Source organism: Thunnus thynnus, chromosome 3 (genome assembly GCF_963924715.1).
Source record: "Thunnus thynnus chromosome 3, fThuThy2.1, whole genome shotgun sequence".
NCBI classification, from domain to species: Eukaryota; Metazoa; Chordata; class Actinopteri; order Scombriformes; family Scombridae; genus Thunnus; species Thunnus thynnus.
In genome coordinates, this window is record NC_089519.1 from 6,844,230 (window position 1) to 6,859,539 (window position 15,310).

The 15,310-nt window shown below is 38.3% G+C and overlaps 2 protein-coding genes across 2 annotated transcripts in view; both read right to left on the bottom strand.

Moving 5' to 3' along the window:
• Window positions 1-3,761, bottom strand: part of LOC137176820 (complement C3-like) — a 40,291-nt gene extending 36,530 nt beyond the window's left edge. Inside the window, exons 1-5 of the mRNA XM_067582778.1 lie at window positions 3,449-3,761; window positions 2,413-2,608; window positions 2,050-2,212; window positions 1,386-1,480; window positions 925-1,013 (exon numbers count right to left, since the gene is read on the bottom strand). Coding sequence (XP_067438879.1) covers window positions 925-1,013; window positions 1,386-1,480; window positions 2,050-2,212; window positions 2,413-2,608; window positions 3,449-3,525 — 620 coding nt within the window. The 5' untranslated portion in view covers window positions 3,526-3,761. The remainder of the gene's footprint in view (window positions 1-924; window positions 1,014-1,385; window positions 1,481-2,049; window positions 2,213-2,412; window positions 2,609-3,448) is intronic.
• A 10,013-nt stretch (window positions 3,762-13,774) lies between these two features.
• LOC137176845 (complement C3-like) overlaps window positions 13,775-15,310 on the bottom strand; it is a 39,920-nt gene continuing 38,384 nt past the window's right edge. Inside the window, exon 43 of the mRNA XM_067582825.1 lies at window positions 13,775-15,148. Within this exon, the coding sequence (XP_067438926.1) occupies window positions 15,004-15,148 (145 nt within the window). The 3' untranslated portion in view covers window positions 13,775-15,003. The remainder of the gene's footprint in view (window positions 15,149-15,310) is intronic.

Consider the following 15,310-nt stretch of genomic DNA (forward strand, 5'->3'; position numbering starts at 1 on the left):
CTTCTGATGGAGAGTTACATGAGAAGATTGATACTTTACCACTCTCATATCTGTACACTAAATATAAAGTTAAAGCCAGCAGCTGGTTAGCTTTGCTTAAAAGACTGGAAACAAGGGGAAACAACTAGCCTGGCTCAGTCCGTAGGTAACAAAATTCACCTGCTCACTAGCTCACTAATTAACATATTATATCTCATGTGTCTAGTTCGTACAATTACCTACGTGTAAAAACAATGATTTGCCAGGGGGTTGACCATTGGGCCAGAGCATTTCTTGGTTCCACCTGCTAACTTCCTGGAGTCTGCGCTGGTTGCCTGGCAACTGATAACTAGTTACTTACAGACTTAATGCTGATTTATGGTAGGTTGCTCAACACTTCTGATAAGTGTTGGTTGACAGAAATGATGTATTTTGTCGCTCAATGCTTTCCTTTCATGTCATACACCTAGAAAATTTTGTTATGTCATGGTCATATTTTGTTGCAAAATGTTATTGGGTAGTGGTGCTAACGTCGCCATGGAGATTGTAGTTTTCACTGAACTTCATTATTGATATTTTGGTTTGTAACTTAAGATACCTTGTAACATCCTTGTTTAATTAGTTCTGGTCGGGATGATATACCAAGCTGGCTGGAGGACAGTGTCTGGTTACCATGGAGACAACTGAAACCTTTCGCCAAAGCATAAATTGAAAACGTCACACAGCGTTTTAATTCATAGTGACTATTTAATTTCTGTTGAGTGACACTTATCCAAAGTGTCGAGCAACCTACCATAAATCAGCCTTTAACGCAAGCCAGGTTAGCTGTTTCACCCTGTTTCCAGTCCGAATTATTACATGTTAAAAATGTTAAATTCCCCACTAACACCAAACAACCACAACAGAATGTATGGTAATGCAATTAAAGTAAAATAAAATACACACCTGACAATTTCACCCAGTTTGAAATGTCCAGAGTGGATGCCTGATTTCAGAGAGAATGAATCAAGTGATATAATGATGCCGTCAGGGGTCTAAAAATATGCAAAATTGAACAATCAGTAAAAATGAGCCTTGTCAGTTTACACATTTATTAAAATCATTCTATATTTTCAACAAGTCCTTTGTTTCCTGTCCATAAGCCTGATCAGTCCTTAGACACTGTCTTAAACATTTCTTTTTTTTGTCTACTTGCAACACAATCACTAGAGGGAGACATTTATTTTTATGGGTGGGACGTGTGTCAGAAGACATGAAACAAAGGAATACAAAGGTCATTCAGGTGTTTAAGAAGCATGCAGACACAAAGTGGAAAGTATGAAAATGATCTCACCTACAGTTGAACAGTGAAAGCTCATTACAATATTTAATTGAATTCTGTGCTCATCAAAGATAAAATACATTACCACAAACTCAATATCAATAGAGGGAGCAGATTGGGTTTCGCCATCTCTCTCTACTGGCTCCATACGGGGTGTCACTGCAAACATCCTGTAATGAACTGAGAGACAGAGAAGAGGTCATTGTGTATCTATTTTGAGTTTTCACTTTATTATTCCACTTATGTGAAAAGAAAAGTTCATTTTATTGTAGTTTATCATGCAGTCACTCTTGAAAAATGAGAGATGTGCTAGTCATCAGATATGATGAGGATTTTTAGGAAGGGAGTATGAGGGGGAGTATTTGCTTTCTGGCAGGTGTTTGTATTCTCTATATATTAAATATTTTTCATGTGTTTTTTTCTTTTTTCATTGTTTGTTAATGTGTATTTATCTCTTGCTTTAAAGACCTCCTTAAAAATGATAGTTCATCTTTAGAAGTCTATCCTTGAATTTTGATATCGATATTGTACATTATCAACACCAGTAAAGAATAAATGCTTTCAAAATGTCCTTTATGAACACTAAAGAAGTAGTTCATAATGCTTATTGTTCAATTTTGCAGCAGCTTAATACATTTTACCTTCTGACATAGATTGGGTGATATATTTTCTAGGGAGATACCTTAGCATACCAACAGATATTTTCACAAGGGTAGACGTTGTATTTCTCAGCAGTGATGCGAACTCACCTGTGCTGTCGGGGGTGTAGAGGGTCTTGTCAGTCTGGATGAAGATGTGGCCATACTGGAAGGAGACTAAGACGATTTTCTCCAGCAGATTTTCAGGGAACTGAGCTTGCAGGTACACATACTGCTTCATGTTAGGATCCTTACTGAAGGTCCCAACGGGGATCTGAAACCAGAGACATAAACATTATGTGAGGAGCAGAATCGATATGTCATGAGCATTTATAGATGCTAAATCTATTGTTTGTGGTCTTAATAGAGAAAATTATTTCTACAAATTAGGTGATGAATGCAGGCAAAATACGAAAAGTCAAATATTGTGTAAGAGTAACATACAGTATACAGTACATTCAGTATTTATTTTACCGTAATTTGTCCGAAACTCTGGAAGCCGCTTGTTTCATTAAGGGTCACAGATGTGGTTGCCAGCCTTTTGCTTTTGGTTGGAAAGGTCATCACTTTGATTTCGACCCTGATGTCACCTCCGGTGCAATCTTGACACCCCACAAAGATGTTTTCTGCTGTTCCTACCCGCAACAAGTTGGGGGCAGCCATCACTTGTCTGCAGAGCAGTGGGGACAGAGAGAGAGACAGTATCACTGCACTGAATCACACTGCTGCTCAGGATGCACTGACTTACTGACAAACATCGTCTTTTTAATTGTAAGGCACTATAACTCCCACACACATGCTAATGACAATGAGGTTTGTCACTATTTAAACACAAGATTTGCTGCTGTAACCCTGTGCCACATGTTAATGCCTTAGTGTGGACATTTTCTTACAACATTTATTTCATTTAAAGGACTTTTACAGACTTATAGAGGTAGAAATGTCCAGAATTTCACATTGTTTACATATTTTCCCTTTCTTATTTCTTTAATTGTCTTATGACCCCTCAGGTTTAATTTGGAACCACTGCTTTGCAGCTTGAGGATCATCTGATCTAGCATGGACTTCACACACAATGAGTGTTCTATTTATTATCTTAACTAAAATCCAGCACTGGATCAATAGAACTGTTTGCTGTGTGTGGTGTAATGCATCACTGTGCAAACTCAGAACAAATGTGGGCCAACTTGCTGGCATCATTTGAAAGACCACATTACCTTGACTTATGAAACTGTAAACTGGTCCACTCAGCATTTTGTAAGACACGAGTGAAATTAGAACTGTGTTAAACCAATACATGCACAATACGTCCTTCGTATCCATACACTTTTTAAATAAATTATAAATGTAGAGAACCACTGACCTTGTTGTCGTGCTCCTTACAGTTTCACCACAACAATTTGAATATCAGGAAGCTGAGTAAACAAACTGTATATTTTGTATTCTTTTGTTTTGTCTGTGTTAATTAAATCTCAGGAATAGTGTATGAAGGTAAGCTAGGTCTACTTACGATGGAGCTCCATCAGCCAGAGAAGACAGGGAGGCAAAGGCCAGAGAGGCCAGCAGCCACAGTGGAGTTCTACACATCCTCCTACCTGATCCTGATCTGCTGTCAATGAAGACTCTAGCTGCAGCACTCTTCTTTTATCCTCCCACAACTCTTCCTGTCCTCACTACTGTCTCATCCGTCCCCTTCTCAAAGCAGCAATTTCACATTTCTGATGTACATTTTCTAATATGATTCCCTTGTTTTTTTCTTGCTTGTAAAATGTAGTCACCTATGGTTATTCTCAACCTGCTGAATAAGTATATTTCCACATAAACATATTGAACATGCACAAACACACAGACAACTGTTGAGGTAAAAGTCTATCTGGCAGGGTTTTTTGAGTTGCAGCACCAAGGAATTTTCTCCAATGACAATCTGATTCAAAAAATTATGATCAATCATTTTAATGTTTATTTCTTTCTTGAATTATATGATAATATATTTTAAATAATTTAGATCATACTATCACTCAGTGGACTTAATGATTTGCATGTTGTATATACAAATATGTCAACCATCAGAGATTTTGCCTGTTTATACAAAGGCATCCACCTGTTTAATTTGGTTGGTTGTATAAAGCCAATGAGGGCAATGTGGTAAATTAATGAGCGGGACTGCTTCATGTAAATTCTGGGTTTTTCTTTCATGTTGACTTGTCAGGTATTTAATTTGCTGGATTTGCCAAAAACAGATATATCTCTCAGGTATTTTATCCATGAATTTCATATATTACAACTCTTTCATCTCTATTGATTGCAACAAAACATATTTTGTAAGAAAATTGGACTTGAGACTTTTTTTTTTATTAACATCTCTTTTTTGAAGAACACATATGAACACAAGTGGTACATAGGAGTAAAAAGTGCCAACTAGACCCCCCCACCCACTATATATATATCAACCCATATTAATTCTTTAAATGTAATTCTCTCCACAGTATATAATGTAAATTGTAAACTAGGTCAATCCATTCATTCTGGTTTGGATTTATGGATCTTATGTCCTTAAGCCATTTTCTGGTCAAAGCATTTTTGCATGCCACTAACAGCACTCTCAACAAGTGTTTATCTCACTTTGCACAGGAAAACTCTTCTAGATCACCATGATACATTATCTTAAAATCAAAATTAACTTTCATCTTAAAAACTGCCTCCAGAACGTTGTGAACAGTTCCAGAAAATGTGAAGGTGACTTGCCACAGCTCCTCTGCAGGACCTCCAGCACACAGTCTGATTAGTGTAGTTAGTATTTTAAGCTGGAGTACAGAAGACTCAAATCGAATTTTCATTAACATGGCTTATCTTAAAGGATTTGTTTGATATTTGGGAAATACGAGATTCCACTTTCTTGCAGAGAGTAAGATGAGAAGATCAATAACAGTGTTATGCCTGTACCCTAAATATTGCAGCCACAAGACAGTTAGCTTAGCTTAGCATAAAGACTGGGTAACCTAGCTCTGTCTGCCAACATTACAGTGATGTCAAGACTCCAGGAAGTGACTGTGCACGGCCAAGAAACATATACACATTCAACCTCCCATAAAACCATGTGGGGTTTTTGCATTTTGGTTTTTGTTGGGATCAAACAAACCAGATGTAACATTTATCAGTGAGCTTCAGAGGTTCTAATAGACAGATCTAGTTACCTCTGGACAGAACCAGCTGTTTTCCCATTTCCTGTCTTTATGTTAAGCTAAGTGAAGTGGTATTGATCTTTTCATCTGAATCTCAACAAGAAAGAGCTCACAGTATTGTTGTAAATGTTACTATACATTTGTCATTGTTTTTTAATTCAGTATTTAACTTTTACTCCAGTTCATTGTTCCTCAAGAAATCATATAGAGTGCCTATTTTGTTGACTATCCATAAGAAAATGAAAGTGGCAAAGTTCAGGACAGTCATCTGGCTTATGCATTTTGTTTTGCACTTTAAAGGGGTGATTTCCAGTTAAATGGACTGTATTCGATCTCTGATATCTTACACATTTGCTTTTAACTATTACATCTAACAGTACATTAATACTCTTTCTATCACTGACATGAAGAATCTACTAAAAAAAGAGACTCCTCTGTTTAACCCACAGATAAAAATGGACATTAAGTCTCTGCTCTTTACTCTTTGTTGTGACTTTCTTTTTCACTTCTGATAAGACTTGAGTCAGCATAGAGCGGTCATAGTATGTCTTTGTCTGATAAGTAATAATAAAAGTAGGCCAGGCCAGAAAGCAGACTGTCCTCAGCTGACACACAGCACAAGGCCTTTTCTCTCTAATTATTAAACCTAAGCCACCGTGATCTCAGAGTGACTGATATTTGTGTTTGTCAAGGCAAACAGTAGCAATCCACATACTCTCTGTAGTGAGCTCTGTGGCTTAGTGTTAATACAAAAGTCACAAAAATATATAGAACATATATATAATAGAAAATAAAATATTTGAATCTGAACTAATAGATGCAGTGCAGTTTTGTGTGTGTGTGTGTGTGTGTGTGTGTGTGAGAGAGAGAGAGAGTTTGACCAAACCAAATTATGATGAAAGAAAAAGAACAATACAGAGATTAACTAACAAAATGGAAACATATGTAGCTCTAAACAGACAGTACACTGTGGCAATTTACCTGACCACAGTGTCTGATACAAAACTGAGGAGAACACTGACTAAGTACAGACTGAGTGAGCACAACCCGGCAGTGGACATAGGCTGGCACAGACAGACCTGGCTGCCCAGAGAGGAGAGGTTCTGTGTTCTGAAAAGGATTTTTTCATGAAGACGCGAATAACTTCTCTGCCCCATTCTTCTTCAGCTAAGTCGACTCCACTGTTTTCTCCACCATGCTGCCAAGGATCAGCTTACTGTGAGACCTGCCGACAGAGCGTGAGGACAGCATCTGAGCCGAGGAATTGAGCCGGTCCCAAAGACGGACTGAAACACACCCTCATCTACTTGCTTCCTTAAGCAACACAAGTAAGAGGCTTAAGTCTGGGCAGAGACAGGTTATGAAAGTGTGTTCATTTCAGCTTCAGCTATTGTTGTTTGTTGTGAATTGATGGACTACAGAGTTTGTTTGTCTGCTATACTTCGAGGACTATTTGAAGTTTGCTGTCTGTTTAGTTGTGCTCACCACGCTAGAGTGTCCCACTCGGAATTGCTGTGTTTGTGCCACCGTGAGTAAGAAAGTAAGTTGTTTGACGATCGAAAATCAGACAACGTGCAGTACAGACTGTCGTCCGTATGCACGCTCTCTGTGGATAATCAACTGCCCTCCCCCCACACCACCACCACCACCACACACACACACACATCTGGCGATCAGATAACATGGGACACAGCGCCACTCTGCCCTTCGTTATTTACCATCAGATACGTGTGTTTGATAAATTGAATTGGGTGAGTGCAGAGATGCCAGTTGGCGCCATCTTGCTATTGTTTAACCGAAATGCTGTGGTCACATCCGCCATTTGGTTCTCATGTGACGTGACTTCCTCACAAGATCACGTCTGCTATCTTGAATCTCGCAGGGACTTGAGATGATGTCACCTAATAGTGTGAGATTCTATTTTTACCAACAATAAAAATTGTTTCCACTGTTAAGAAATACAACACCACAGGAGCACTTTAAATGATCTAATAAAAGACTAATAAAATACCAAGGTAAAATACTAGATAAAAAGATATAGAAGTAAAAACACAGTTAATATCTGTCCTTTAAAATGGAATGCAAGAGTCCAATACCACTACTGGGAATATAGTTCAGAAAGGGGAAATGTCAACTTAAGTTCCTAGGGTCAGCACAGGAGAAGGGGGTTCCTACAGCAGTTGTCATGATGGCTGCTCTGTTTCTGGTCCTGCTGCCCTTTCTCCTCGTCGAAGTTGCTGCGGCCACTGCGGAGAGGAAACAGGCACCTTCATTTGTGGGTTCACACCAACAACAGCTCACACACACATACAGGCTTAGCTTGCTTGTCTCCCCAAGTCTCCCCACCTCCACATTCCATCTGGCTTGTCCACGGCGGTCTGTGCAGTACCTCGTCACAGGGTGCTTTTCTTTACTCTAATACTATGCTTTCTCATGTCCTCTCTCCTCCGTGACCTGGAAACTGATCGCCCCCCGCCATCATGGAAGATTTTCCAATCTCTTAAATGCACCTGGAGGAGACGAGGAATGAGGAGGCTCCTGGAGGAGCTTAGAGCGAGGAAACACAAGTGTATCCTATGCGGAAGTTTTTTAATGGACGGCAGTACCCCTTTGATCCAAAGTGTGTATTGATTGGTCAGCTGATCTGATGGGACAGTAAACAGTCGGGCTGTTATTGTAATACAGCTGATCAGGAAAACTACCTGTGGAGAAGGAATGAAAGCACAACAAAAGCTTCTCATAGCCTATTTGTTTATAAAATAAAGATTAATGAATCATGAATCAATCATAAAAACACTCTTCTATTTTTCTTTATGAGTCAAAAGGCTTCTCCTTTCTTCTTCTCCGTTTCAGTGCGTCTCAGCTCTTTCAGGAAAATATGCCTATAAAATCATCCTGAGCCTGAAAAGCACGTCAGACTTTTGCAAACTAAATAAGCGACATTTTACTTAAACATATTCTGCAGGCTACAGCTTGTTGTAGATATTTTGAGCAATGGTCAGCACCTCAGTGGAAAAAAGCACACATGAGCCTTTGATGTCTTAAAGCTGAAAACGTTTATTGAAGTACTTGGCCAAGGAGAACTGAAATAGCGAACATAGAAGTCATCTGCAACTCGGATGCTGTCTCTTTCCATTCTGCCCCCTGAAGGTCTGAGTCTTAGTCTTTAACCCAAGCAGATCAGCCTACAATATGAAAAATTAGTCTAATTGGTTCACTAGTTTCTAAACAGGGAACTGCATTTTACCTGTGTCAGTTCAGGTCACGTTGGATGGAACTTCAGGTCACTGTCAGCACATTCTGGTTTCACATTCCAGATTTACAATCTGTGTTGTCTAGGAAAGCCTCCCTGACCTTGGTGACCATGGCAATGCTGATTTACCCTCTATCAGAGAGGTTTCTGCTTTCCCCAAAACATCACAGACAGCAGGAGCCTCAAGGAGAGGAGAAAATGTCCCCTTCCTGCTTATGTAGAGGATGGAGAAAATAGCCTCTATGAGAAGTAGTTAAAAAACTGACACCCCCCTTATTTTTTTTAAATATAACGTAAGTAGCAAGTGACTTCATACATTAATCCCCCAGATAATACATTTGGGTTAAATGTTGTTGTTACATCTTGTGACAGTAGGTGTCACTATAATACCAGGTCCGGTAAAAAACATTCCACTCAAGCCCGTGTTGGTCATGTCAGGGACAGAATAAAATGGCGCTTGAGTTGGTCACACATCGATAAACTTGTGTCTGTTCCTTACTGCTCCGCAGGTATGTAAAATGTGGTGTAAAACAACTTAAAATGGGTCGACATACTCCCTAAACATTAGATAAGCATTCGACTAGATTTGTGAGTTAAATAAGTGCTCAAAGACTGAGTTTGGACGTAGTTTTGTGTCAAGTGTATTTATCAAGCTAGCATCTATTGTTTACACTGCCTACCTCAAAGTGACTGAGATGCAAGTGTGGAAAGAATAATTTCATTATTAATTTTAATATTTTGGTTTCACCCACATTCTGAAAATAAGTAGGCACAGTTGATTTTCAGTTTCTTTAATGAGGGGAAAGTATTTAGTTTTGATCCCATGAGCTAGAAGAGAAATCACTGAGAATTTTTGGTACTTTAATTTTGATAATGGCGGCCACCAGGTGATGTAGTTCATGTAAACAGACTAACTTGGTGTTAGAGAGAGGAGAAATATGTACATAGGGATGTTTTATTGTGAGTTGTTTCATCATCTGTGCATTTGACATTGCAGTTATGAAATTTAATTGTTTGTTTCATCGTTTTCATGCATTTGACCGTGCATCTATGCAATAGTATTCCATTTATATAAAAGTACGATTAGGGCTAAAAATGCTGGTAGTTGAAACAACTTATTTTAAGTCAGTATAACATTAAACCACACTGTCAGGAGGAGTGGAAACCAGTTGAATGTGAAGTGATGTGTACATGATGTGACTGAAACATGATTGAAATGATAGTAATAACTTAAGATACAAAGGGCAGTATCAGTTAAGCGTGGATATATGTTTATTTTGGATACAGAAATACTTTATTGGTTCATGAGGATGATATTGAAGTTGAACATCCTTGAAGGATTGTGGTTTTTAAGAGACAGAATAAAATGGCGCTGGAGTTGGTCACACACCAATAAACTTGTGTCTGTTCCTTACTGCTCCGCAGCCATCCAGGACTGTGTAGCAACATTGCTACTGGCAAAGAATTACAGTGTGACCTCAAGGCCCAGGCTTGACCGAGTGTAACCCAATTTGTAACTCCTAAAGATGGAAAATTCCATAACACAGCTGTTTCTATTGTCCCTTTATGTTGGCTCTGTTCTTGTCTGTTTGTGTCTTATTCTGTGACAGCCAGACGCTGCTGTAGATCTATAATCAAATGTTAAAACATCAGAGCAGTTATCAAGTGTTTTCCTTCCAGCTATCAATATGTAGAAATTATTAAGTAACAGTATAAAGTGTTCATTAATTGTAAACTTTAGAGTTTAAACTGTTACTTAGTAATTTCTATTGCTGACTTATTCATATTTGACATTTAGGGTGAAGTGCATCATGACTACTTGTCGTCTCCTCAAAAGGACGCTGGAGTGACCGAGGATGTCCCGTTGGATGAATTAAATTCCTCCGTCCTCATTTCTCTCTCTCTCATCCTCACTGGGAGGAGCTGAGGCGTGAGGAAGAGATGCGAGTGAGGGGAACGAGGAGACACATTAGCGTAATGAAAAGCACCCAATGGGCTCTTCTCATTTCTCTATTTTGTGCCTCCTCGTCTCCTCTCTCCTGTCCTCCTGCCCCTGACCTAGAAATCGATCTCAGCACGTCATGTTTAAGGATGTCTCAATTCCTAAAATGCATCTGGAGGAGAGAGGAGGCACAGGTGTATCCTTTGCGGAAGTCTTTTTGGCACCCGTGACGTATAAAAGAGGCATGACACACAGCTGTTTAAATATATAATATTCAATTAAATATATAAAGGATATATATATATATATATATATATATATATTTGTGTGTGTGTTTGTGCACGCATGCATGTTAAATAAAATATAACAATGTATGACATCCGTACATTCTTGTTATATCATATATATTATCACGTTGTGATTTGAATTAAAAGTAAATATATAAGTTTCCCTGAAAACTGTTATGCTCATCTGTCAGATCATAAAATACAGCAGTAGACTGTAACAAAACAATGGACAGATGATGCACTTCTGCCGCATGTTATATTTAATTGACATGACGGCTCTGAAGCAAGGATGTCTTATTTTGTTAAATACCTGTTGCCTCGACTCCTCTCTCCTCCTGTCTCTTCCTTGCCTCGTCCGCTCGCATCTCAGGTGGGAGGGACTAAGACACAAGGAGAGGAGGCGAGGAAAGGAATCGAGGATTTATAAACTGAGAAATGAGAAGAGGGGAATGCTTCCTTTCTAATCTCCTTTAGCATAGGGTACACTTGACCATCCTTTACGAAAGGAACTAGGAAATACTGTCAATAAACATTAGTTAATATTAGATCCTAACCGATCCTGTCGGCATGTCTGGAGATTTTAATAATCAATGAAGTTACACTGCTTTCCACTTTTTCTTTCCCTGTACAGTGTTTCCCTGTTGAGCTGCAGTGGAAAGATCATAACAAAATCAGGGAATTTGGCATTAAAACAACTGTAATGTTGAAAGACATCTGCTTGAGTTTATTAAATACTTGCAGGTATCACTCACATTAAGAAAGACGCTGTGTGCATTTACACACCAGGCACAGCAATGTAACTTCATAATTAAAATCACTAGACACGCCGTTTCTTCACACGAAAAACGGCAACAAAGTAATGCTTTGAATTTGTTTATCCTGTTATCAAACGAGTTGAATACAGCTTTGGACGGAGGGAACACCAACTCACAGCCTGTGTCAAACATAACAATTTTAAAATGCAAACAAGTCATAGTGTTTACCGAGTTGTGTGGTGGTTCTTAAGCTGTTGTATGCACAGAATAATAACAGATCATAATCAGCATATTAATCATAACACAGAAGTCTGTCTTTCAAGAAAAAGTCAGATGATGTTTTTAATTCATCATGTTCGAAATTTAAGAATGATGATATGTACAGTAGTAACATGTTATGTCTATCTTTCATACATTTAAGTTTTATTTTTATACAATAATTGGGATTCAGGAGGGTGAGCGTGAGGGTCCATGCATGAGGTATAATTCATTTGCAGTTGTTCACGTTGTATAATGAAAAATCTCATTTTTCAGGGTATCTCCTACAAAGACGTACCATGCAATTCGGCGCGCTTAAGTGTCTGCTTGTTCTATTATCCAACTTGTACAAAGAAAAATGAAACAGGAAAACGACAGCCAGAAACAGAGACAACTCGCCTTCGAAGTAAAAGTTGCGCGTTTTGAAGCATGTTGGCTGCATCTCAATTTAAGGTGAGCTACACTAAATAAATAAACAGTCTAAATAATGAACATAATTCTGTGCATAAGAAAATAATATTCTTCAGGGTCACCTGTATGCAGTAAATGTATTGTTTAAATCTATCCTAAAAATAGGCAAATCTGTCACCTTAAGCCTCTTTAAAGGGGACATATTATACACATTTCCAAGTCTGTATTTTCAATCTGGGACTGGTACTGCAATATCTTTGCATGATTTACAGTTCAAAAAACTCCTTATTTATCTTAAACTGACCCTTTATGCAGCCCCTCAGTTCAGCTTCTGGGTGTTTTTCATTATGCTAGCTCTATACCTCCTCACGTCCTCTCTCCTCCGTGACCCAGAAACCGATCTCCCTCCCCCATCATGGAGGACCTTCCAATCCATTAAATGCACCTTGAGAAGATGAGGAGTGAGGAGCGAAGAGGCACCTGGAGGAGCTTTGAGTGAGGAACCACAGGTGTATCCTACGTGGAGGTTTTTTACAGGACGGCAACGCTCATATTTATTCTTATATTAAAGAATACTGAATCATGAATCAATCACAAAAAAACACTCTTGTAACTTTATTATTTTTCTTCATAAGCCAAAAAGCTTCTCCTTTCTTTTTTTCTATTTCAGGTACATCTCAGCTCCTTCAGGAAATATGATGTCACACAGCTGATTTTGTAGGAGACAAATATTTCATTTAAATATATTCTGCAGGCTACAGCTGTTTTTATTGCTCATTTATGTCGGTTTTGTTCTTTCAGTAATTAACAGGTTTAAATTGTCTATTTGTGTCTTATTCTTTGACAGCCAGACGCTGCTATAGATCTATAATCAAATGACAAAACATTGGAGCCAGCTATCACAATTTGTAGAAATTATTATGTAACAGTGTTAATTAATTGTATTAATGAATTTTAAGTTTAAACTTTAAAGTTTAAACTTACTTAATAACTATTACATATTGATAGTTGACCTCGGCATATTTGACAGTTGAGGTGCTGTTGGTCAGGAGTAGCTAGTTGTCGTCTCCTCAAAATGATGCCAGAGTGTGGGAGGACGTCCTTTTTGATGAATTAAATTTCTCTGTCCTCACGTCTCTCTCTCACATCCTCGCAAGGAGGAGCTCAGATGCAAGAAAGAGACGCAAGTGAGGGAAGTGAGGAGACACGTTAGCATAATGAAAAGCTCCCTCTGTCTGAAACAAGTCGTTGTAGCTCCTGTCTCTTTAAGGCTCCCCTCCCGATGAGCCTACTCTGTTCTGATTGGATAGTGTCTGGAAGTCTGCCGAAGAGACTACGTAAACAAACAATAGTTTCGCCTTCTATACTCAAAGTGTAAACATCTCAAATACATCTATACATATTCAAGCCCGAATCCGATCCAAAATATGCAAGCGGACAATGTGAACAGCCTGTGGAACAACAACAACCTCAACACAAAACAGACGGCCATTTGTGACCATGTGTGAACAATGTGATATCAGTTTGATGGGTAAGTAGCGGTCACTTTGCAAACAGGCTGAAACCCTGGTTTTTGACTTTCAGGGATCATTCTTATATATGTTAACCTCATGTTTTGGAACTTTGATCATGTTTAACTTAGACATCCAACATCATAACAGTATAAAAATAACAGAAAATCACAAAAAGCATGAATTGTCCCCTTTAACGCATGTGATGCATTTAGAGTTTTCGTTTCGCCAGTGGTCTTACAATAGCTTAAAACGCCCTCTTTATTACTACTACAGCTATCATTAATTGATCTATACGAGCTGTCAAATATTCTGAATCAGAACAGATTTGAAATTTGCTTCATTCTACATTGTTTAACATCCTACACATCACTCCACTGAGCTCATCATGATCAAATATAGGTATCTTTTACATTGTTTTCTGTGTAAAACATGTTTTTTTCCCAAACTACATACACAAAAAAGGGCAGGGAGCTGTGAAATGCAAAAAAGTGAGAGAATTTACTATGCTCAATATGTGCACTGATTTTAAGAACACAGAAAAGGCTCAGATCAGCAAACACTCTGGATTGCTCTTCTACTGGGCTCTTCATACCATCCTAAAAGTCTCAAAGACAATCTACCAGTGGGACAATTCTTAAGCCTGAAGTGATCATGTTCCAGCCAAACTGAGTTTATCTCCAAAGACATGATTAAGATGTTTAAGAAACATGGGTATAGCAACTTCAAGGTTTTTGGGATGTTCCATCCCCTACATATATTGTCTTCTCTGTATCAATAATGTGAACATCCCATTATTGTTTTGTATGATATACAGTATTTTCCTGCTTTTTCTCTATTTCTAGAGACATATAAGCATAAACCTCTCGATGCTGCCTGAGGAAGAACACCAAGCTTGAAACGCGTTGCAATCCAGAATATCTGCTGATTCATGCCTTTTCTGTTCTTTATGCCATTTAGTGCCTGTATTCATGTACATACCGAGCATATCCAGTTCTCTCACTTTTTTTCTCCTGTACTGTTTTCTGAGTATTTTCCCTGTTTGGGAAGCTTTTTCCACTCTTTTCTGTGGTTTGTCAGACTATATACAGTATGTTGTTTGCAGCGATGATTTGTTTTTCTTTGGAACATGAATGTCAAATGCAGAAAGTTATTTATATGTTGTATTATTGTGTGTCATGTGATCCTATGTGGGATGGACCATTTTTTACGTTATTACATGGAAAAAAAGTCAGAATTAATTAAACTTCCAGTTGAACTTACCAAAGGTTATTATACAGTAACCTGACAGTAATCATTACTGTAATTTTCTACATCTATATAATACACAGACGATGGGAATAAGACAATTACATTTTAATCAACACAGTGTAACAGTTTAACTTTTACATCACATATCTTGTAGCAGTTTAAGTTTTACGCAAATAACAGATAATTTTAAAAAGAACATTTTATTTCCTTGAGTTTCACTTCTGCTGACATCCATGGTCTTGGAAAATACCGATCATCTCCTCAATGCCAAAACAGGTCTGTCTGTATGCCGCAGTTTGACAGTCTGCGTTCGTAGGCCAGTACTCGATCCAGGTTCTCTCACCAAGTACATACTGATACCTGAGGAGAGCAAGGTAAAAATCATTGTATGTTCATGTGGTCAGCTACCTGTAGTGCTCTAGATTTAACTTTTTGGATTGAAATATAAACAGATGAAAAAGCACAACTCCCTCCGTTCCATAAAAGGTTATATAGCAACAAACTAAGCTGTACATGACAGGC